Source organism: Leptodactylus fuscus, chromosome 8 (genome assembly GCF_031893055.1).
Source record: "Leptodactylus fuscus isolate aLepFus1 chromosome 8, aLepFus1.hap2, whole genome shotgun sequence".
Classification (NCBI taxonomy): domain Eukaryota; kingdom Metazoa; phylum Chordata; class Amphibia; order Anura; family Leptodactylidae; genus Leptodactylus; species Leptodactylus fuscus.
This window is the reverse complement of record NC_134272.1, coordinates 18,110,594-18,135,660: the sequence shown is the minus strand read 5'-3', so window position 1 is coordinate 18,135,660 and position 25,067 is coordinate 18,110,594. Positions and strand designations below refer to the sequence as shown.

The 25,067-nt window shown below is 43.2% G+C and overlaps 2 protein-coding genes across 3 annotated transcripts; one reads left to right on the top strand and one right to left on the bottom strand.

The window, feature by feature from the left end:
- Window positions 1-1,411: 1,411 nt before the first annotated feature.
- CDIP1 (cell death inducing p53 target 1) lies at window positions 1,412-9,070 on the bottom strand. Its single transcript, XM_075285675.1, has 5 exons — window positions 8,994-9,070; window positions 5,736-5,836; window positions 5,318-5,425; window positions 4,905-5,196; window positions 1,412-4,182 (listed from the first exon to the last, which is right to left on the bottom strand). The coding sequence occupies exons 2-5, from the start codon at window positions 5,818-5,820 to the stop codon at window positions 4,071-4,073; spliced, it is 597 nt and encodes a 198-aa protein (XP_075141776.1). The 5' UTR covers window positions 5,821-5,836; window positions 8,994-9,070; the 3' UTR covers window positions 1,412-4,070.
- Window positions 9,071-11,397: 2,327 nt separating this feature from the next.
- Window positions 11,398-24,995, top strand: C8H16orf96 (chromosome 8 C16orf96 homolog). Of its 2 annotated transcripts, none has more exons than XM_075284753.1 (17): window positions 11,398-11,595; window positions 11,937-12,352; window positions 12,694-12,798; window positions 12,973-13,053; window positions 15,756-15,842; window positions 16,707-16,857; window positions 18,302-18,387; window positions 18,461-18,571; window positions 18,733-18,807; window positions 19,166-19,330; window positions 20,927-21,045; window positions 21,381-21,443; window positions 22,318-22,389; window positions 23,155-23,305; window positions 23,781-23,874; window positions 23,954-24,046; window positions 24,623-24,995. In XM_075284753.1, the coding sequence occupies exons 2-17, from the start codon at window positions 11,957-11,959 to the stop codon at window positions 24,772-24,774; spliced, it is 2,001 nt and encodes a 666-aa protein (XP_075140854.1). In that variant the 5' UTR covers window positions 11,398-11,595; window positions 11,937-11,956; the 3' UTR covers window positions 24,775-24,995. The 2 variants fall into 2 exon arrangements, with proteins under 2 accessions (XP_075140854.1, XP_075140855.1); XM_075284754.1 differs by having other exon boundaries at window positions 11,399-11,595; window positions 23,957-24,046.
- Window positions 24,996-25,067: the final 72 nt, after the last annotated feature.

The following is a 25,067-nucleotide window of genomic DNA, read 5'->3' as shown; positions in this document are numbered from 1 at the left end:
CATTCGGAATCTTTCTGACCAGACCAAATGTGGCGGCTTATGAAATCCTGGCCCTGTCTAGTCTAATACCAATAACCAGGCCTCGCTCCAAGTCGCTCCGATCGCTGGATTCTCCCGTCTAAGGTGGAGTAAAGACTGAAACTGATCCAAGGAAAACTCATCACTGGAATTACGGTACACTCCAGGGTCACAGGTCCAATCGTGAACAGGCGAGCACCATTATAAATGAAAAAAACGGGGTATCAAGAGCAGATCATCAAGGGTCTGATTCTTGAAAGCCCCCAATGATCAGCTGTTGTAGCAGCCGCAGTATACCGAAATCTGTTGGCCTAACAAATAAATAGAACAGACACTTACCCGGCAGATAAGAAGGAACTTGCACCAGATTAATCCAAACACACCAGCCGCGCTGATCTAACTTGGATCTATGGAGCTAAAACTTTCCACAGAATGGAACCATAAACTTGGCAGTGATCTCCTAGTGTGAGGCGCTCCAAAGAACATGGAGGAACACAAAAGTACTAGTGTTCACCTGGCATACAGGCAAGAGAAACTCAGGAGAAATGGGGCACCTCCCATAGAAAGTAAATGTAGGTCTTCACCGCCTAATGATAAGGAGACCATTAAATGGCCAACTGCCCAGAAGTCTAACAAAAAAATCAGACGTCATCCAACAGCCTACACACACAGGAGTAAGCCTAAAATAAAGAAAAGCAGACAGACTGATGATAAAGAAAACCCAGAAGACAATCGGGGTCATAGGGTTGTGGACCCACTGTCCTACCAAACTGGCTTAACTTGTGCCACCTATAAGGGTATGTTCACATGCAGAAAATGAAGCATTCCTCTTCATTTCGTGACGCGATGTGAATGCAGTACATCGGCATCCCGTTGCTTGGATGAATGGAGTCTCGAGCTGCAGCAAGACGGAGCAGGACGCTTCATTTTTCCGCATCTCTGCTTCCCATTGAAAACAATGGGAGGCGGATTCCAGGAATAACACATCTTATTGATATACATGTCATACTACTTTTTTCCTGGAGCGCCCACTGCAGGAGATATGTATGGTTGTAAAGAAATCCCAGTAGTCAGCTCTGGGTCGATCCCGGGGTCACTGTCCTATTTTTATAGCAGAACCAGGTTTAATAAAATATTACTTGTCCCCAATGTTCATATAATGTATTCTTCTCTAGTCACAACCAGAGCTGCACATACAATTCTGCTGTTTGCCTCCTATTTACAAATTCATATCATGGTGTGTCTAGCCAGCCATTCAGGGACCTAGAAAAGTTGAGTGACTATGTATGATTGGCCTGCCACAATTGTAGTCATCCAGCTTTCCAGAAACCACAGAGTTCTGGGTACAACCCACGGCTCTGGATAGAAATGTGACAGAATGAGGCACGGACACTTAAGGTCAGTAGTGGTTTAATGCTTCAACCTTCTAATAAACCATGTTCACAGTTACGAGGATCCTTCGCCACGACCGTCCTGTGGCCATGGATGAAGTCACATAAGGGTTAAAATTGGCAAAATTACATCAAAGAATCTCATTTGACCGCTTTTTTTCTGCTGGTGATTAGATGACACGTCTGGAAGATCTGCCGCCCAGCAGAGGAGCAAAAGCGTAACTACGGTCACGTGCGCAGCGTCGGCAGCCATGTTGTGGCCTACAATCTATTACCATAGAAGCCCTGACGCATCCTATTAATATGGCCGTTTACAAAGACGGGGAGATAAGTAGCTGTCCGACATCTCAAGGGCCCCTTCATCTTGTCTGATCCTTATTCCCTGACAGCAAGCAGAGGATTCACACAGCCCCATGGACACTAAATTCCTGGAGGATCCCAAAAATTTACAGTTTTCCAGTAGTATATATATATATATATATATATATATATATATATATATAGAGAGAGAGAGCAATCAAAAGTCCTGTAGATTTCTTATATACACTGTGTATATGGACCTCTGCTTGCTGTCAGTGAATGGAAACTCAAAACTGCAGTGTTCGTTACAATGTGCTAGTTCTCTCTAACATAATCAGGTCATTTATGGGCTAGTTCACATGCGACTGCCGCGACAGGATGCCGTTGCAGTGCACTGGCATCCCGTCGTGGCATTCTACTCCGGATTAGGCCCAAATGAATGGGCCAGAGCCTTGCGCCGCGGACGCAGCGGCTGATTCAGCTGCGGAATCCGTGGCAAGATAGGGAAGCTTGCTTATTTTTTCTGCTAGATAAAAAAGAAGCGAGCAGCTCCCACTGAAGTCAATGGGAGCAGCGGATTTTGAGACTGATTCCGCGTCAAAATCCACTGCCAACTTGCCCTGTGGGAACTAGCCCTATTGGTTTTCCCACTCACTGACAGCAAGCAGAGGTCTTGACAATAGCAAAGAACAAAAAATTTTTTAAAAAAAGTTGCTAAAAATTTGCAGAATTTTTCATTAAATCAGGCCCCCCCCCCCCAATCTCCAGACTGCATGTCAGTCTTCCAGCTGATCAAAATCTTGGTGATAAATCACTAAGGAAATGAGGAGGGGGTGAAATTAAAAATTTTCGAAAAATCTTGCAAAGCGGCAAAATTCACAAACCTGACACGCGGCTATAAATCGGCAAACCTGAGAAAAATTAGAATTCGATCGGTTATACGCTGGCGCTCACAGACTCAAGCAGCTTCACAATATTAGAAAAAAAAAATAGCAGAGGATCAAACCGCCGCAGGACGCAAAGTCACCTGACACGAGCAGATTCTGTACAGGATAACAGGCCACTGAAGCGCCGGTATATAGTCTGTCATATATACAGTGATTCACCTATACTACTCAATGAGACTCTATAGAAGCATGGTGTGTCCCCCTATAAGATGCAAAGAAATGGAACATTCCAGGATGGACCAAGGCAGTAGGGGTATGCAATTTTATAGGGAACGTGCCATGCACTGCAGGGGAAGGGGGGGAATTTAGAGTTTGCCACTTTTTTTTAAACAAGCATAAATTCCAGTTAAGATACTTGCAACCTTCAAGGAGAAATTTTTCAGCAAGTGAAATCCCTTTTAAAGAGATTCAGCAGATAATTATAGAAAATCTGATTAATAACACACCTGTAAGATAAAGCGGCTGCTGACAGGCTGCTTTAGCCCCTCCCAACTGTCAACAAGACTAGTTGCTATGGATACTCTGTGTAACAACTTGTCAGGCAGCATCTCCCTAGCAACCAGTCTGTCTCAAATCAGCTTTATTAATCGCTTTTTTTTTGTCAAGAACAATGTAATTTATGAAGAATCCCTTTAAATGAGTGCATTGACTAGTGCTACACAATACAGCCAATAGGGGAGCAGGAAAAAGCTACATGTGCAAATGTGGGGGTCCTTCTCCCCCTAGGATGGATCACACTGGACTCCTTTCTTAGGAAGAGTCCAAAATTGTTGTTACAATACAGACCCCCCCATACCGGATGAGAGCGGGCACAGGGTACATCAATTATAATATGGCATGTATCATTTCAGCCCCGGACTGGCACTTTGTGCCACTAGGACCTCTTATACCTAAAAGGAGACTCTTAAAGAGATAGCAGCCCTTTATAGCAGCCAAGACAATCGCCAGATCGCTGCATCAGGAGGGGTAACCAGCATATGCATAATGGCGCGCCCCCCTCCCCCATACCATACTTCATAGAACTGAATTTCTTAGATAGCTGAGGTAGCCGGTATGGGCTTGAAGAGTTAACGGATTCTTAGCATGAACTAAAATCTACAACATTTTCTAGCATGGACTAGGGCAAGGCCTTCGTGATTTCATGCCACCAGCATCGAGGAGAGAGGTGGGTCGCTAACTAATATGACACCCCAGGTGGGAGATATCCTACTAAGCATTACATGTCCTAGTCAATGACAACCACCAGGGGGAGACACTCTCTGAGCAGCAGTCTGACATGAATTCTTCCTTCATTGTACCCAGTCTTAAGGACGTTAGAATTCACAGCTTCTTAGTGTTGATGTGCGGACGGAGGACGAGATGAGATTGTAGCTCTGAGATGAACCGGACGGAGAACTGGCACCGGGGGTCTTCATTAACCCATCCTCCGGTAGGTGTAGATGTAGGCCTTGCAGTTGGGGCAGGTGTGGGTCACGTCTTTGAGGTCGTTGATCATACAGGGGATGAGACAACAGCCCAGGTCACACCTTAAAGGAGAAGAATAATGGATGAAACTAGTAAAGAATCACCTACTGGAGAGAACGCAAATACCCACCTTCAGTCACCCCGCGACAAACCGAAACACCACAGCCCAGCCTTCCCATACTCCCACAACCTAGCCATCCAGACCGGAACAACCAAAATCTTGTATAATGTTACTAGACAGGACCTCCCTAGTAGAGATCAGCGAGTACTGTTCGGATCAGCCGATCCGAACAGCACGCTCCATAGAAATGAATGGATGCACCTGGTACTTCCGCTTTGACGGCAGCCGGCCGCTTAACCCCCCGCGTGCCGGCTACGTCCATTCATTTCTATGCGAGCGTGCTGTTTGGATCGGCTGATCCGAACAGTACTCGCTCATCTCTACTCCCTAACAACCAGTCTGTCTCACATCACATAGGTTTGCTTTATTAATCAGATTTTTGCCAATGGAAATGTATGAAGAATCCTTTTAAATTAAGTATCGACTAACGCCAGGGCTAACCATCTACTAACTCAGGTTTCTCAGACTCTTTCACATCCGATAGGTACGCACAACCTAACCGTTCACATGTCCGAACCCAGCTTTCCCAGACTCCAGCACTGTTTGTAGGTACCCACCACCCAGCTTTCCCAGACTCCTGACCTGTCTATATGAATTAATTCCGGTGTCACATGACACTTCCTAGACCCCGTTACCCCTTCCGACCATCACAGTCACACTCACCCTACAAAGCAGCAGAAGCAGCACAGCAGAAAGTTCATCAGCCCGATCTCATGGGTGATCTTAGTGATGATGGGCTGCTGGCAATGTGGGCACACTGTCTGTACCGGGGAGCCCTGGAATATTTCTCCCTGCAGGACGGTGACTGTAGTGGTGGCAGAGGCCGTACTGGCACCAGGCGGCACAAGGACTGTAGTGCCATGTGCTCCGGGAGACGGAAACTGCTGCGGATATTGAGTAGAGGAGGGAGGGTAGTAGCCCATGGGTGCGTAAGGCCCAGGTGGAGGGTAGTAACCTGGAGGAGAAAAAAAAAAAAGAGTTAATGAACATGACACACCCAGATGAACATGGCATGGCCGTACAGTACAAAGCCAGTATGTGGCGCCATGTGATCGCTACGAGTATTTTCCACTCACCTGGATTTGGGGGAATGTAACCTGGATTGGCATCATATGGAGGGGGTCCTGAATCTGGGGGTACAAATGGCATGCTAGGTGGGTAGGCTCCTGGGGGTTGTCTGGTATCTACAACATAAGAAGCAACGGACAGTGTCAGTGAATAGAAAAGCTAAAATGGTGACTTAGTCACAGCTGCGGGTTTGTGACAATTGCACAGAAATCTCTCTGCTGTCTTTACAATCTGTTACATTGAGATGGGTTTTTGGCTGCTGACAACAAGCAGAGATCCTGAAAACGGTGAAAAATAGAAACAAACAGTTCATAGGAAAGTTACAGGAATTTTCAGCAGACAATGATAATAATTTACCCGAGTGAACGTGGAGACAATGGAAAACGTGATTTAACCTGTAATAAACCAGTGACCACAGCTACATACCTTCATTACTGGGGGATCCGTGCTTGTCCTCCAGTAGTGGAGCGGTGGGGCCTCCAGGGTAAGGCGGGGGAGGGTCACTCGCCATCGCTAAACTTACGTATCTGACAATGAAAAATATGGAAGAGACAAATTAGCTCCTGAATAATGGCGTGCGGTATTTACCATGTTGGAGACACAGTTTGTGCTCCAGAGCTGCTCTTCTGTAACGGAGGACCTTGTTGGTTCATGGTGATATAGATTTGGTTCTCCAGCTCCACCTCCTCATGTCTGTTATGTGCTCCTCTGAGGTCACACCTTTGTGCCAGACGGGAAAAAGCACTCCTACACCAACACAGAATTGCCACCATGACGGCCTATAGGGCGCCCTGGCATCCTGCAAACCACAACCTCTCAAGATGGCCATAGACATTTCATTAAAGCCTGCCTAAGCTTCTGGTACGCTGTGAGTGTACACGGGGAGAACTCTACAATGGAAGTTTCCACCTCTACAGAGAAACAGCATACACTGCATATAGTAAGAAGTCATTATACAGAACTAACCCGTAGTCATATGAATAAAGCACCCGGGGTGAGATAGCAACTCTGTATTATCTGCAGCATCATGTCTGTGCGTGTGTCTCTGCCTCATGCTCACATCCATAGACTACTACAGAGAGTAGTAATTTGAACCTTCAGTGAGCTGACAGTCCATCTTGCATCTTGGTTTCCCAAGACAGACTCAGCAGAGCTTCCAAAGTGAATGGGAAAGAGGAAACAGATGGGAAAAACAGATAAGATTCCAGCAGTGGAGCCTGAGGGTGCATGTATGTGATAGGAGTGAGGGTATAGGCTCAATGGCTGTCATTCAGGTTCTGACCTCAGCTGATGGTTTGTTACAGTTGTATCCAGTGTACACAATCCTCTGCAAAGCAACACAAATCTCTCTTGTTCTGATGTTTTGTTACAATGTGTCTGCAGTCCAGTTTATACTGGATCCCGCCATAATAAATCCTCAGCTGTGAGACGTGTTAGGTTATTAGCTCTGTCATAGTTTTCAGCGACAAAAATGTTCACATTTTCCAACAGCGAGCAGATCTTGAATACAGCGAGGAACTAGAACATGATCAATACCGCCATGTTTAATGGTCGAGCCTCAAACTACAGGATGGGAAAAATTCCAAACTCTATAGCGTATGTGTCAGTGAGAATGGCGGCATCTACTGGGTTGAGCTGTGGGGGAAACATGAATATTTAATGTCCCCACAACTTCCGCATTACATGATTGAGAAGATACAGAACACCTCCAGCAAATAAATGGTTAAATAACCACCTGATTGGGCAACGGGTAACCGCTTATTGTCAGTGCCACTGATGTTTATACCAGGCCCTGCTGTAGAATACGCCACATCTCCCACAATGCAATGCAGCCAGTACTATACAAGGAGCAGAGGACTCAGGATTTATGACTCGAGGTCACATCGCTGACCTGACTATTTGCATCACTGTGTTAGTAAATATAAGTCCTAGAAATGTCTGACGAGTGGGCTTTCTAAAAAGCAATATGGTACCAGGGGAGACATGACCACACCCGAAGGAGTCTAGGAAAGTTCGGAGACTCACAAATAAAGACAAAACTGGTAAACCCGGCCACATTGGGGAAGAGCCTGGGGTCTGTTATGGTAACAAGTGGACACAGGACGTGTTATGTGACAGATTCATCTCCATCAGATTCTATAGTGTTATGTAGACAGAATTCAGCTCAAAACCAGAATATGCTCAGTCAGGAGGGCACAGAGCTGTCAGGAGCCGAAAATAACCAGTCACACAGAGTGAGGAACATGTACAGTCTATAGATCAGGTTACAATAAGTATCCAGAGCTGCGCTCACTATTCTGCCAATGTAGTCACTGAGTACATACATTACTTATCCTGTATTATACTCCAGAGCTGCGCTCACTATTCTGCTGGTGCAGTCACTGTGTACATACATTACATATCCTGTATTATACTCCAGAGCTGCGCTCACTATTCTGCTGGTGCAGTCACTGTGTACATACATTACATATCCTGTATTATACTCCAGAGCTGCGCTCACTATTCTGCTTGTGCAGTCACTGTGTACATACATTACATTACTTATCCTGTACTGATCCTGAGTTACATCCTGTATTATACTCCAGAGCTGCGCTCACTATTCTGCTTGTGCAGTCACTGTGTACATACATTACATTACTTATCCTGTACTGATCCTGAGTTACATCCTGTATTATACTCCAGAGCTGCACTCACTATTCTGCTGGTGCAGTCACTGTGTACATACATTACATTACTTATCCTGTACTGATCCTGAGTTACATCCTGTATTACACTCCAGAGCTGCGCTCACTATTCTGCTGGTACAGTCACTGTGTACATACATTACATTACTTATCCTGTATTATACTCCAGAGCTGCACTCACTATTCTGCTGGTGCAGTCACTGTGTACATACATTACATTACTTATCCTGTATTATACTCCAGAGCTGCGCTCACTATTCTGCTGGTACAGTCACTGTGTACATACATTACATTACTTATCCTGTATTATACTCCAGAGCTGCGCTCACTATTCAGCTGATAGTAAATGGAAACTGTCAGTAAGCTTTTTGTAAGGCAACAATCTGAGCCCTGTTCCAGCTATGTAATATTTTCTCTCTGAATAAAAATATTAATAATCTCACTGCTTCTTCAATAATTATGCCATGTAGAAACCATCAGTAAGCTGTCAGCCATGGATCTGCTCATTATATTCTCATGTATACAGTATAACAGAGGGTCAGTCTGATTGATTGGGTTTTCCTAAATGTTTAAAAAGCCATAGTGAGATCAATAATAAGAAGCTGCTCTACTTTGTGATGGTTTCCAGGTAGAGTCATTTATCCAACACCATAATGAAAAAAAATAAGAAAAAGCAAAAAAAAGATGACTCTTGTATAACTGATATCATGTAATATAGGTCTGAACATGCTGGGAGTTGTAGTCCCCCAGTTTATTACATAGATTATGTATTAAATATGAACAGAAGGATCAAAAATAGAAATATAACCTAAATCATAAAGATAACATAGCGAAATGACATCTACATGAAATGGCAGTGATGTAACACATTAATAATGATGTCATCAGCTGCAGTCACACACTGGCCCAGCACTGGACATTAGGGGGCGCTGTCTACATATAGGGGGTGACACACCCCATGCCCAGGGACCTAGCGGCGCCCCCACACCCCCGCACTCACCTCCAATCTTCCCTGCTAATCCTAGTGCTCCTGTTTACTCCTCGCAATGCTCCTTGGGAGCTGTAGTCCCGCCCCTCCCTCCTGGCACTACAACTCCCGGCAGCCAATTAGAGAACTTCCGCTCTCTGCGCTCATAGTGGTTCTTTTTTTATTGACTAACTTTATTGCTCACACTGTTGTAATGACACTACCGATGTGCATAGCAGTGTAAGTGCTGTCATAACTTGTCAGGTGACATCGCGAGCAGCAACCAATCACATGTCTGCTTTCATTTTCTAACTTGCCATTGTAATAAGTGAGCTGCTTTCTGTTTGGTTACTAAGGACAACAGCTCCAGTTCCCTATGTAATTGCTTTTGTGATTTATTCTTTATATTAGTGTTTATTGAAATCATGGTGAGAACAGTGTTATAGTGGTTTGTGCTATTGGCAGGCAAGGGCCATATCTGCATGGTCTTTGGATGTTATCCCTGTGTTCAGCGGGTCCCCTCCAAACAATATTTGGGGGTGGGGTGGTATATAACAAGAGGGGCAGTTTCCATGTTGGTCTTGATACCTGCAAAAGGTGCGCCTGATTGGTGCCATAAATAAGGTGCAGATAGATAACACCACCACGGATAACACTGCCCCCATTCACTACATTGGCATAGGTGATAATAAAAGGGCCCCACTGAGGTTAGATTTTTAGCCCCAATGGAGACAGGGATAGATGAGATTGATGACATCCTTGGTACAGCACCCGGCCCTGCCCGCTGTGGGAGGAACCGCCTGTGATAGTAGCCTTAGGTTACTGGGATTATTACCACAGTGGTGACTATATGGACACTGCCCCCTAGGAGCCGGATCTTGATATAATGGTCTGCTTACTGCAATGGTAATTTGTACCAAACCCTAGTAACCGCCATGCCTTGTGCCTCTGCAATATCAGTGGTGTGATACCAACACCTTCCACCCTGTCCCATCACATTCAGTCATTTATAAACATCTGTGACAACCAGTTCCCCTGCAATCTGTTCTTCAATACTATATAAACTGCCATCTGATTGGATACCTCACAACCAATCACAGTTCAGGATGCGGCTACCTACGTTCAAATCCCAACTCCATAAAATGTGATCAGTTGCACAGATAGTTGAGGTTTTAGGGTGTAACTGACTCCCTGATAATATGGTATGTGGTGCCAGCCTGCAAAAATAGGGACATGGCGCTATGTTGTTATAGGCCCGGTTCACATCTTGGTCTGGGCCATTCCATCCCCCTCTTGGCATGAAAAATGCGGAGGGAAAAGTGCTGCACTTTTCTCTTCGCGTTTTTCATGCGGAAACCACACGGACCCCATTATAGACTAAGGGGGCCGCATGTTTCCTTAGGTAACTGCTTTTTATGCAGCTTAGGTTTGCGTTTGGTGGTGGTGGTGGGGCCCAAGTGGACTCCCGAACAGAAACCTATGCGCAGATGTGAATCGGGCCATAGGGAATTTGTAGAGACCAATGTAATGTGTATCCTATAATACTGATTTTCAACAGATGTCAAAAGCCAAGCTGTATGTACAACCGGACGGGACGTGGAGGGAGAATCAGGGTATTTTAGCCTGATCTTGTGGTCCTAAATCTCATCAGGTATGTAACATGTAGCGTGTAAGGGAAGGCGAACAAAACTGAATATAAATACATGTCAAGCGTCACCTTTAGCAAATGATTATGGGACAAATCCTTAAGCATTGGCGCTGCAGATATCACCTAGCTAGGCCCTGGGATATAGGCTCTGCCGCCATAATAACATTGTGTACTTAAAGGGGTACTCCAGGGGTATTGTATGTATGAAGTGTTTCCCTCATGGACGCATGGGTATAAACTGACAATAATTTTCTCCTTCTCCTTAGCATTTCCATCGCTCTAGATCTGCTCTTTGCATTTTAAGGGGTTTTACAAGATTAGAGAAACGTGGGCGCTCCCGTCTAGTAGCAGCACAGGACCTGTCCATTCTTTGTGGTATGATATTCCTGAAATAATCGGGCTGAGCTGCAATACCACACACAACCAGAGGACAGGGGTGGCGCTGCAGACATGTTTTTCACACCCTGTAAAATTGCTTTAATTATACATGCTGAAAGGGGACATCCCCTTTAAGAAAATCCAGAAATATCTACAGCTGGCCACACTTATAGATGTCTGTCAGCCAATAGCCGACGGGAGGTGTTAAAGTGCATCAGATGAATTTTCCTTCTGGCCACTGGTCCACTGGCACCTGAGGATCAATCTGTATCTGCTCCTTCACCGCACTTGCTACCAGAAGTCTATTGTGTAATGTCTTACAAGGCAGGGAGCTGAGGGGTTAAGTTACCAGCAGTCGAGGTAGCAACAGGGACATAAACACTAGACAAGAAGTGTCCTCTACAGATTACCAGGCGTTTCTTGGTCTCCTGGCAACCGAGGAAAACTTGCCTGCACAGTGCGGGAGTCAGCAGGCATGGCCGGCTAGGAGGGTGGCTAGGAGGGTTCAGTGTAGGACAGAATGAATTCCAGCATGTATGAGCTAGACTGAAGAGCTGGCACTCTAGATCCGTCAGTCTGGAGACACTTTCCACCCCCACTTTTCGTAAGGTAAGGTACCGGGGACGACCTGATATTCGGGGACTTGGATGGGAATATTAATCTGATGGCATGTTGCTGATATATACAGTAGGGAGGAGCTGATATCTGGCAGGAAAACCATCAACTAGTTTCTTGTTCCCGCACCAAATCAAAGTTGTGTAGCGATCACTATAGATCTAGCGAACATCACAATTCCCATTCTGTATAAAATGAATGAACATCCCCTTTAAGTGTTCTGACCATAAAGCATGACTCTTAAGGGAAGTTATGGTATCTACAATGTTCGATGCACCTTCTGCAGTTTTTGTTTCCTTACATATCCTCTCCACTTTATTCATCTTTTCCTTTAGATTCTTCAGCCATTTCCAAAATGTCCGCCTCTGTGTCCTTCAAAGAGCTACTGAATTTAGCTATAGGTTCTCCAGAACTTGGTGCCGTCAACTTCAATGCCCTCTACTCCCTACTCTACGGCCTACTGGAGCAGCTGCAGGTGGGGGACGTACGGAGGAACTTGTCTCAGGAGGAAAGGGAATTCATACAGCCAGGGCAAATGAAAGCGGACGATTCGGGGAAACCATCCACGTTGTTCCACCATTTGCAGGACAAGGTGGCTCGGATGGAAGCCAAACTCCTGCATCTAGATGCTCTTCCCAGCTCCGACAGTCTTTTGCAAGCTAGCCTATCTCAGAAGAAGCCAGTGGAGGAGATGTGGCAACTGATGCAGCTCAAGAAGAAGACAGAGATAAATGAAGATGGCGTCAACAAGGTGAGACCTGGACATGTTTTACATCGTGTATGTTAGAAGCGATGGCGTGTGGATGGCCCAAGAAAAAGGCCACAGGGAGACACCACAGCTCAGATTAGTAATGTCCTCTGCTATGGATAGTGTGAACTGGAGCAAGCCTGATCCCCTCAGGCATGAAGCTTCTGGGCTCTAGCACAAAATCTGTAACGGGTTCCCCACCTACCATCTTCTTCTTTTGTAGAGGAAACTTTGGGTCCCATCAGGCAACAGGCCTTGTGTCTGACCATGTACCCCCTATATCAGGAGAAATAAGAAATGTCCATGACATGTCCTATAACTGACCAATATCGCTGTTCTTCTAGGCCATGAGCGCCTTTCAGGAACTTCTCAGCACATTCAACTCCCTCAGGCAGGCCAATGACTTGATCCAAGAAAGACTGTCATCTCTCGGTGACCAACTGACTAAGGTAAGACTCAAGATGGAATAACATTGGTGAGCAAGAATCCTCGGGGGCGGGACAAAGCAGAGGAACCACCCCCAGCAACAAAATAAAAAAAAAAGTTTAATGCATGTAAAGCCTTTCTCCTCCAAGAAGGCTCAGCAGCAGATGCATCAAATCTTGTGCTGTTTCTTTTTGCAGATAAATATGCGAGAAGTTGAGAGAAGACTACAAGATTTGGATGGGAAGACACAACATATTCCTCTGCTGGAGGACAAGCTGGTGAGAGCTCACAAGGCCTATCTTATTTATCACACACATCTTCTTGGGTGATATTTTTCAATAGTATATGTAATGGACACGCTTGTAAATTACCCATGAAAGGTAACAGATTCTGGGCAACAACCACTAATGGCAGCCATTGTGTCACCTATCTTTTCAATTGGACTTAATGAAACACCGCAGTAAATATATTTTTGTCTCCTTGTTTTAAAATGAGCCTGCTAAGTTATGTGCTTCCGTCTGGAGCACTGACATACATTTTATGCAGAGCTGTAACTAGGCTTTCCTTCACCCAGGGTAAAGGCTCAGTTCACTACACTGTATCCAAATACATAAAAGTGGGCTCTTGGTACCTCCCTGAGAGCCAGAACCCAGGGCACGTGCCCCACTTACCCCCCCCCCCACACACACACACACAAACACACAGCAACTCCCCTGCTTTACGTAATAATATTGCATTTTATCTGAATGTCTGTATTTTAGGCAAAAATTGTGACTTCTTACTCTTCTACTGTTACTCATGACACAAACAAAAAATGAGCCTGACGGATGGGGAGGGGGCAGATTTAACATGATTTGTGCCAGAAAACTAGTGGAAATAGTGACTGAAATCCGCACCAGCACTGAGCTGATAGATTTCGTGTCCTGGGACATGGAGCAACTGAGATGCCCCAAAATTATTATTAGGTGGGCACCTCTTAATAATTTTGGAACATCCGAGACCAGATTAAGGTTCTACTATACCTGCATTGTGAGTGTGGCATCCTGTTCATGCAGTAATGCACTGTGTGCATCAGAGCAGCAGAAAGCAGGTCAGTGCTCCATAGGGGAGCACACAATTTCACAATAGTCTACACTCAGCCATAATATATAAGTTCAAAGTATTATATCTTGATCTAGTTGAAACTTAGTGATGTGGTAACACGCAACGGTGATAAGAAACAAGGAGAGAAGCCACAAGGTAAGCACATGTCCAGGCTGCAGATTAATAACAGAACTGATACATATACACAAGAGGAACAGGATACATTATAGACTACACGGGCCCAAAACACAACAGATGAAAGCTACAGCAATACCATATGATCAGCCCAGAGCAGATATGGTGCCATTGTACAATATAATGTAAAGTGATAGGTGGGAAGTAAGAAAAACATGAGACCTGACCTAAATGGGGTATATATGGTGTATGTGGGATATATGGGTTATATATGCAATATTTGTTATATAAGAGATATATAGTCTATTTAGAGTATACACTCACCGGCCACTTTATTAGGTACACCATGCTAGTAACGGGTTGGACCCCCTTTTGCCTTCAGAACTGCCTCAATTCTTCGTGGCATAGATTCAACAAGGTGCTGGAAGCATTCCTCAGAGATTTTGGTCCATATTGACATGATGGCATCACACAGTTGCCGCAGATTTGTCGGCTGCACATCCATGATGCGAATCTCCCGTTCCACCACATCCCAAAGATGCTCTATTGGATTGAGATCTGGTGACTGTGGAGGCCATTGGAGTACAGTGAACTCATTGTCATGTTCAAGAAACCAGTCTGAGATGATTCCAGCTTTATGACATGGCATTGCATTATCCTGCTGAAAGTAGCCATCAGATGTTGGGTACATTGTGGTCATAAAGGGATGGACATGGTCAGCAACAATACTCAGGTAGGCTTTGGCGTTGCAACAATGCTCAATTGGTACCAAGGGGCCCAAAGAGTGCCAAGAAAATATTCCCCACACCATGACACCACCACCACCAGCCTGAACCGTTGATACAAGGCAGGATGGATCCATGCTTTCATGTTGTTGACGCCAAATTCTGACCCTACCATCCGAATGTCGCAGCAGAAATCGAGACTCATCAGACCAGGCAACGTTTTTCCAATCTTCAATTGTCCAATTTCGATGAGCTTGTGCAAATTGTAGCCTCAGTTTCCTGTTCTTAGCTGAAAGGAGTGGCACCCGGTGTGGTCTTCTGCTGCTGTAGCCCATCTGCCTCAAAGTTCGACATACTGTGCGTTCAGAGATGCTCTTCTGGCTACCTTGGTTGTAACGGGTGGCTATTTGAGTCACTGTTGCCTTTCTATCAGCTCGAACCAGTCTGGCCATTCTCCTCTGACCTCTGGCATCAACAACGCATTTCCGCCCACAGAACTGCCGCTCACTGGATGTTTTTTCTTTTTCAGACCATTCTCTGTAAACCCTAGAGATGGTTGTGCGTGAAAATCCCAGTAGATCAGCAGTTTCTGAAATACTCAGACCAGCCCTTCTGGCACCAACAACCATGCCACGTTCAAAGGCACTCAAATCACCTTTCTTCCCCATACTGATGCTCGGTTTGAACTGCAGGAGATTGTCTTGACCATGTCTACATGCCTAAATGCACTGAGTTGCCGCCATGTGATTGGCTGATTAGACATTAAGTGTTAACGAGCAGTTGGACAGGTGTAACTAATAAAGTGGCCGGTGAGTGTATATATATATATATATATATATATATATATATATATATATATATATATATATATACACACACACACACATATATGATATATAAGGAGTGTATATGGGGTATATATGATCTATATGGGATATATGATGTGCATGGATTATATTTGGGATACATCATCTATATGGGGTAATGTACGTGGTAACTTATTTGTATATATTGGATGTCTTTCTTTACCTTTACAGGAGAATCTGCAGAAACGGTTGTATTCTTATCCCGATCAGTCTGACCTGGTGATCTGGCCATCGCTACATGATGCTCTGACTGACAAGGTGGGCATGTATTGTATATTATATATGTTTTATCTTAACCCCAAAAATGTTTTTACCATTTTCTCCATAAAGGAACGATTCTGCTTTTTCTCAGAACTGTACATGGTCCATAACTGTATGGCTGAATTGATCACTGTCCAGCCAGTCAAGGCTGAATAGTAACACCTCATTGTATATATATGTATTCATACATTTCCAGGAGTAATCACAGAGGAATTGCAGAAGACAGAATTGTAAAATACATTGCAGAATTAAAATTAAATGATTCACTACAATCGAAATGTTAGGAGAAGCAGATTAACACTACAATGGAAGTATTTATATCGGCCATAGTCGCCTACAATCCGCCCCTCCACCACTTTCCATGTTGTACTTACCTGTAGTCCTGGCTATAGAGGACCGGATAGTGGTAAAGGTTTAGTCCAGTGCCTGCAGTGTAACAGAAGCAGCGTTGTTAACATATCACTGTCACCACCCCATGTTGTGATGTCACTGATCTGTAAACTCATTGAATGGTGATAACTTTGTGAGATCACTTTCACTGTAATTAAAGGAATTGTCTAGAAGCAGAGATAACATTGTAAGCTGTAGACGTCCATTAACTGTACTATTCAGTACAATGAACAGCTCAACAATAGGAAAATCATCAGAGCAGACCCCCAATACAAATACCTGAATGATGAAAAATGGTGGGTGCTGCTATTAGGAAACTTCCCTATCAGCTTCTTGGTGTGAGGAATCTCAAAAAGGGGTTTCCATTGTAGTAAACGTATCCATTATATATAAAAATTGATGATATTAGATGATTGTATTAGGATTTCTATACTGGCATTAACAAATTTCCATTGTCTTTATCATTGTCAGAGTGCAGACTGGGCCCTCAGCAATGAAACCAAGCAGCGCAATGTAAAGAGAATCCTGAACGGTCTGGGGGCACTGCCTGGAAAACACGAAAATCTGGAGAGACGAGTTCAGGATATCGAACAGGAGCTGAAGCGGCTGGACCTAGAGATGGGTGGGTAACAAGAAAATACTATAATATTTTCCCTATATAACTGCTGTGATGCTGCACCAATATAAAATAATATAACTACTATAATACTGCCCCCCTATGTACAAGGATATAACTACTACAATACTGCTCCTATGTACAAGAATATAACTACTATAATACTACCTCCTATGTACAAGAATATAACTACTATAATACTACCTCCTATGTACAAGAATATAACTACTATAATACTGCTCCTATATACAAGAATATAACTACTATAATACTGCTTCCTATGTACAAGAATATAACTACTATAATACTGCTCCTATGTACAAGAATATAACTACTATAATACTACTCCTATGTACAAGAATATAACTGCTATAATACTGCTCCTATGTACAAGAATAAAACTACTATAATACTACTCCCTGTGTGCAAGAATATAACTACTATAATACTGCTCCTATGTACAAAAATAGTTCTACTATAATACTACTCCGATGTACAAGAATATAACTACTATAATACTACTCCTATGTACAAGAATATAACTACTATAATACTACTTCCTATGTACAAGAATATAACTACTATAATACTGCTCATATGTACAAGAATATAACTACTATAATACTGCTCCTATGTACAAGAATATAACTACTATAATACTGCTCCTATGTACAAGAATATAACTACTATAATACTGCTCCTATGTACAAGAATATAACTACTATAATACTGCTCCTATGTACAAGAATATAACTACTATAATAATGTCCCCTATGTACAGGAATATAACTACTGTAATACTGCTCCTATGTACAAGAATATAACTACTATAATACTGCTCCTATGTACAAGAATATAAATACTATAATACTACTCCTATGTACAAGAATATAACTACTATAATACTGCTCATATGTACAAGAATATAACTACTATAATACTGCTCCTATGTACAAGAATATAACTACTATAATACTGCCTCCTATGTACAAGAATATAACTACTATAATACTGCCCCCTATGTACAAGAATATAACTACTATAATACTGCCTCTATGTACAGGAATATAACTACTATAATACTGCTCCTATGTACAAGAATATAACTACTATAATACTGCTCCTATGTACAAAAATAGAACTACTATAATACTGCTCCTATGTACAAGAATATAACTACTATAATACTGCTCCTATGTACAAGAATATAACTACTATAATACTGCCCCCTATGTACAAGAATATAACTACTATAATACTACTCCTATGTACAAGAATATAACTACTGTAATACTGCTCCTATGTACAAGAATATAACTACTATAATACTGCCCCCTATGTACAAGAATATAACTACTATAATACTGCCTCTATGTACAGGAATATAACTACCATAATACTGCTCCTATGTACAAAAATAGAACTACTATAATACTGTACTATGTTGCAGGTAAGATTGGCGTTCCTGAAGATTTGCTGGAGCAGTTACGGAGCCTGAGAAAGGATGTGGAGAATCTTTTCTCTGAGAATAGAAAGGTTGGTGCAGGGGACCTGGTAGTGATGTTCCTCCATGTCTTTAAGGTTCTGAGCTGTCTTCTTACCTTTTTAGGACAAGGTGGACTTGAATGCCCTCAGGAGTGGACTCCATGATCTGAATATGGCCCTTCAACGACTTGACAACAAAACAGACAAACTGGCGGCAGATCTGGCGGAGACAGCGGTGAGGGAGCGGAAAGAGAAGTGTTGTTATTGGTCAACCAAATATTATACGTGATAGTGATTTCTAGGGGAGTGTATCTAAGCCTAGCATGTGTGATACAGTCTCATAGAGCCACACAGAACTACATCCCCCATAGTGTCATGTCTGGTCTTCTCTTGCAGACTCTTCAGAGTCAGATTGATGAGCTGGAGAAGAAGAAGCTGAATCGGGAGGACTTTATGTTGGAACTGAATCTGGTAAGGATGTACCCACATGACCCAGATGCCATTAGGTTTGGGTGGTAGGGCAGAGATAACAGTCAAGGGCACTGGTGTCTGGGTGGGGACCAAATAAGAACACCAGTTTCTAAATGCCGCCTTGTAGGTGGAGCTGAAACAAGGAAAGGGAGGAGCCTCTGTGTGACTGTATGACAGGAAACCACCCCCATAAGAGCTAGTATGGCAGAGTGTGGTCACTCCACTATTAGCCACTTACTTCCTGTCCCCAGAAACTGAAAGTAAGGTGAAGTCCATGGACAATCAGTCATGACCGGCAATAGGTGACAGAATCAGCAGTAAGTAAGATATCTCCTCACCATCATTTTTTTTCTCTCAGAAAGCTGACAAACGGGCGCTGGAGTCCAAGGTGGGGCATGCTCAGCTAGAGGCCGCCATCGGTGAGGTCAACGCCGTACTGGAAGATCTAATCAAGAAGCTGGCAGCACAGGAGTCCGAGTGGCAAAACATGCTGGCCAAGCTACTGGCCGGACTGGAGGCCAAGGTAACATATTCTAGTCTATTTGCATCCTTTAATACGTTCCTCTCCACTGATTCTAGTGAATTTGGGATTTTCTCTCTAGCCCTCAGTGTTCCCTAGCAATCAGTGCTGTTAGATGTGGTGCCTGATATGAGAACTAGACTCTCTAATGTCACATGGGTGATGTCAGACAGGAGCAGGCAGGGGGCGTGACTCAGAGCTCCAATCAGAAGCTGATGCCACCCACTGGACATTAGAGAGTCTAGTTCACATCCGTCACTGAAACTAACAGCACTGACTGCTCAGGAACGGTGCGGGCTAGAGTGAAAAATACAACTGCACCTGAATCAGTGGAGGGGTGACTATTAAATGATTAAAAGAGCTTGAGTTGATGGAGATGGTACAAGGTCCTCTTTAAACTGGTTCAAACAAATACTGTCTTAGTTACCCATAGAGGCCAGTACATTGCTGGAGATAAAGCTTAGAGCAGCCATGACATCATGGTACCATTTAAATAAACATAAACTATATATAATATATATATATATATATATATATATATATATATATATATATATATATATATATATACGGATGTGAACTAGACTCTCTAATGTCCAGTGGGTGGCATCAGCTTCTGATATATATATAAAGACACAGTATATAGATATAGTCCAAAGAAGCTGCAGGCTGGGCTATACGTGACTCCATATTCCCCGCAGCCTCCCATTAGTTTCTATCACTCTGAGACCTTTGTTCCTGCATCCAGTTGAGCAATCGCCATCACTAGGAGACCCGCTCAGCGAGATAAAAGCCATCACCCATACAAATAGGCGCCATGGATAAAGAAAACAAAACACTCAGAGCACAACCCTGATGACGTCATCGTAAAGGAAGGGATCGAGCTATGGCATTCCTTACCTGAAATACTCTGTGCTGTGGAGAGCCCATATCCATATCATCAAGCTACTGCCCCTGTCCTCACAGAGGTCTTGATAAATTAGGTCACTTCATCCTGTGGGATTAGTAGGCTACTATACTGAAATACTCTGTGCTGCTGGAAGCTCACATTTAAGACTTCACCACCTCACATCATGTCACTGACCTGTGCTCACAAACATCTTCACATGAGAAGACAGAATTCAAGGTGAATTGTGTCTCCAGATCCCCCCTCACAGTAGGACACGTCTATCTATCTATCGATCGATCTCCTATCTATCTATCTATCTATCTATCTATCTATCTATCTATCATCTATCTATCTATCTATCTATCTATCTATCTATCTATCTATCTCCTATCTATCTATCTCCTATCTATCTATCTATCTATCTATCTATCTATCTATCTATCTCCTATCTATCTCTCTATCTCTCTATCTATCTATCTATCTATCTATCTCCTATCTATCTATCTCCTATCTATCTCCTGATGTCATCCTGACACTACCACCATTTCATGCATACCAGTATCCCTACAATATTAGCACACTTGTGTACTGAAGTACTCTGTGCTGCTGGGGACCTTGCTCTTCCTACTCTCACTTGCCCTCACTCCCTCCTTTGATCACAACCTTGTACTGTATGTCACTCGTTTCTATATCTATTTTGTGACTTCTAGCTGAGTCGCTCAGACTTGGACTCCATCCACAGAGACCTGGAGGAACTCTGGAGGTTTCTTAAGAAGCATCTCAACTCTGGCCAGGTTTTTGATCCAGACGGAGCAGCCGGCTCCAGGAGGTGAGCGATATGTGTGCACAGGAGCTAATGAAGAAGCAGCACACTTCTGTAGAAGGAGGACTTGGAGCTGTTTTCAACCTGTAAATGAATATAATTCTAGAAATACAGTGAAGACTGATACCTGCACAGTAGAAAACAGGGAGCTGGGGAGGTATAATGTTGTTGTGGATTTATAGGAGGTCAGAGTTTTGGTGTAGAAAGCTGGGTGAGAACCCCTGTACGATACATGGACTTTTTAGGAGAAGGGTTAAAATGACATCTTATCATAGGCAACACAGATAGAGGCGGAAAAAGATAATATGTTATTTCCTAATTTTCTTATCAAACATCCACAGGAAGCTGTTTGAGAGAGTCAAGTGTATTTCTTGTGACCGTCCTGTAACCATGGCCACCGGACCGTGCGTATAAAGATATATTACATATCTGTCCACTATCTAATCCTCATTCTATCTATCTCCTATCTATCTATCTATCTATCTATCTATCTATCTATCTATCATCTATCTATCTCCTATCTATCTATCTATCTATCTATCTATCTCCTATCTATCTATCTATCTATCTATCTATCTATCTATCTATCTCCTATCTATCTATCTATCTATCTATCTCATATCTATCTATCTATCTAATCTATTATCTCTCTCTCATATCTATCTATCTATCTATCTATCTATCTATCTATCTATCTATCTATCTCCTATCTATCTATTATCTCTCTCTCATATCTATCTATCTATCTATCTATCTATCTATCTATCTCCTATCTATCTATTATCTCTCTCTCATATCTATCTATCTATCTATCTATCTATCTATCTATATCTTCTCCTATCTATCTCATATCTATCTATCTATCTAATCTATTATCATCTATCTATCTATCTATCTATCTATCTATCTATCTATCTATCTCCTATCTATCTATTATCTCTCTCTCATATCTATCTATCTATCTATCTATCTATCTATCTATCTAATCTATTATCTCTCTCTCATATCTATCTATCTTCTATCTCCTATCTATCTATCTAATCTATTATCATCTATCTATCTATCTATCTATCTATCTCCTATCTATCTATTATCTCTCTCTCATATCTATCTATCTATCTATCTATCTATCTATCTATCTATCTCATATCTATCTATCTATCTATCTCACATTTCTCAGTGGTCCCTTCTAGATTCTATATACCTATCTAGAGAGACATATCCTCAGACCTGATCAGACCATCTGATAATTCCCTTTCCCGGTTCTCTCTTTTCCAGACATCTTATTACGGTGCGTTCTCTGAATCCCCGCAACAAAACAAACAGCGGAGACTACGGCAAGAATTTTGGGTGTGTGCTAAGGTGTAGCTGGAGGAGTAGTCCGGGGGTGATATCACTGCTAGAATGACATTGTTAAAAGGGCGGGTCTATGACAACTCTCCATTTGTGATAAAGATGGTGGTTGTCTGCCTTAGCCTTTGTTCACATCTGTGTCTGAGTCTCCGTATGAGACTCTGTCTCAGATTCCGCCGAGGTCTGTGCCTCTGTATGGAGGACTTTTTTCTCTTCCAGTTTCAGTATAAAACTGGTGGAAACCCGGCAGACCCCATTAAAGTCTATGGGGTCTGCAGGTAACCGCTGTTTTAGCGGCTGGGCTCTCCGTCGTTCAGGTCTCACAGCGGATACGAACGACCAAGAGCAGGAGCAAGTGTGAACCTAGCCTTAAAGGACTGTAGAATGCTAAATCTGTCCCTCTATAAAGCCTCAGCCCTCTCATAGAAGATTCCTTTTTTCTATTCGTGCAGCACATATGTTGGATTAACCCCTGCCATGGATCACCAGTAATGTCTACATTAACCCGTGCTCAGCCCTAAACCACCAGGGATCCTCATGCTTAATAATATTAATTTGGGTTATAATTAGGAGCCCCCATGGACAGTATATATGGAGAGGGTGATGTGACGTGTCTACAGTTATAAATAGGTCACCAAAAGAAGTCTTCATTTGGTGGTCAGCTATGTTTGTCCTACAAGTGTGTACAGGAGCCTCAGACCACACAGAGGCCCAGACTATAGCAGACCAGATCCACATATTCACATGGCCTCTTCTTCTCAGAGATCCTCCAAACATGTCAGACCCAGAGTTCCAGTACAACGACATCCCGAGACCCCACACGTCCTGCTCATACCACCGAAAGACATCCCGCAACCAAAACCTCACCACTGTCTACCCGTATGGAGAACCCGGACAAGTACAGTACAAGAATGTAAGTGTGGAGGACACACTAGAGAAGTCAAGACCGTGCTGGTGCCCAGACCGACAAGACATATAGACAGATATGATATATGGATATACATTAGAGAAAGACAGCAATAGATATGCTAGATAGAGATAATATATAGCTGTGACATGGATAGATAGATAGATAGATAGATAGATAGATAGATAGATAGATAGATAGATAGATATTAGATAGATAGATAGATATTAGATAGATAGATATAGATAGATGATAGATAGATAGATGATAGATAGATGATAGATAGATAGATGATAGATAGATATTAGATACATAGATATAGATAGATAGATGATAGATAGATATTAGATAGATAGATAGATATAGATAGATAGATGATAGATAGATAGAAGATAGATAGAAAGATATATAGATAGATAGATAGGACATTAGATACTTATTGCAGAAAAACCTATCACTTCTTTCCCCTAATGTTCCACAGTCTGAGTTTGACCTGATGGGGATTGATGGTGTAATGTACAAAGGACGGATGGACAAGAGTTACACGGCTTACATTCCTGAGAGGGACACCTCAGGTAAGTGTCAGCTCTGCAGCCCACATTTTTTCCCTTGCTTTGCCTTATGATTTTGCATTGACCCTTCTTTTCCTCTCAGCAGTGAAGGCCCCACAGCCGCCATACAGGATCACCATGGAACGAGCGCGTTCTGCCACCCCACACTACAGAACCTCCAGCACCCCCACCTCACGTATGTAATACAACTTAAAGGTAGTCTGTCACCATAACTCAGGATTAGAGATGAGCGAGTACTGTTCGGATCAGCCGATCCAAACAGCACGCACGCATTGAAATGAATGGATGCACCTGGTACTTCCGCTTTGACGCCAGCCGGCCGCTTAACCCCCCACGTGCCGGCTACGTCCATTCATTTCAATGTGTGCGTGCTGTTCAGATCGGCTGATCCGAACAGTACTCGCTCATCTCTACTCAGGATACCAACCCAGCCCCGCAGATAGAAAGGTTAAGGTCACCTAAATCAGTGTTTTCCCCTTGTGAATCGTTGCCTCCATTGACAAGATATTACTGGTTTTGCCAATATGCAAATGAGCTTTTTGGCACCTTTGTTGCTCCACAGAGCTCATTTACATGTAGACTAAATCGGCAATATCTGTCACGGAGGCAGCGATTCACAAGGGGAATACACTGTTTGATTCAGGTGACCCTAACCTATCTATCTGCAGGTGGGGTGAGCAGACAGACTCCCTATAAAGGGCCAGCAGCTTCAAGAGGGGCAACTCTATAAATCATTTCTCTCTCATCATAGGGCCTCCCAGTCAGTCCGCAGGATCGTCCACCAGCACACTACAAGCACCATCTGCCACCGACCCACCACAGCCCACGTTTCATGTTCCCTCAGCCATGGACTCCACAAACATTCTGCAGCAACCAGTCATTGGGGAGGAGCAGGCGGTCTGACCAATAGCGTAGGCATCAGACACGGACCATCATCCCCACATCATCCCTGCTGCCACGTCTCTACCCCTCAAAAAAGGAGATTTTATTTTATGTACTGTATATGAGTAAAGCTGAAATTAATTACCCAACATGTAATAAAGGTACAAATCAATGGCCAATGAGAATGTCATGTATGGGCACTGAGGAACAGGGGGATGTGTTATGTATGGGCACTGAGGAACATGGGGACGTGTTATGTATGGGCACTGAGGAGCAGGGGGACGTGTTATGTATGGGCACTGAGGGGCAGGGGG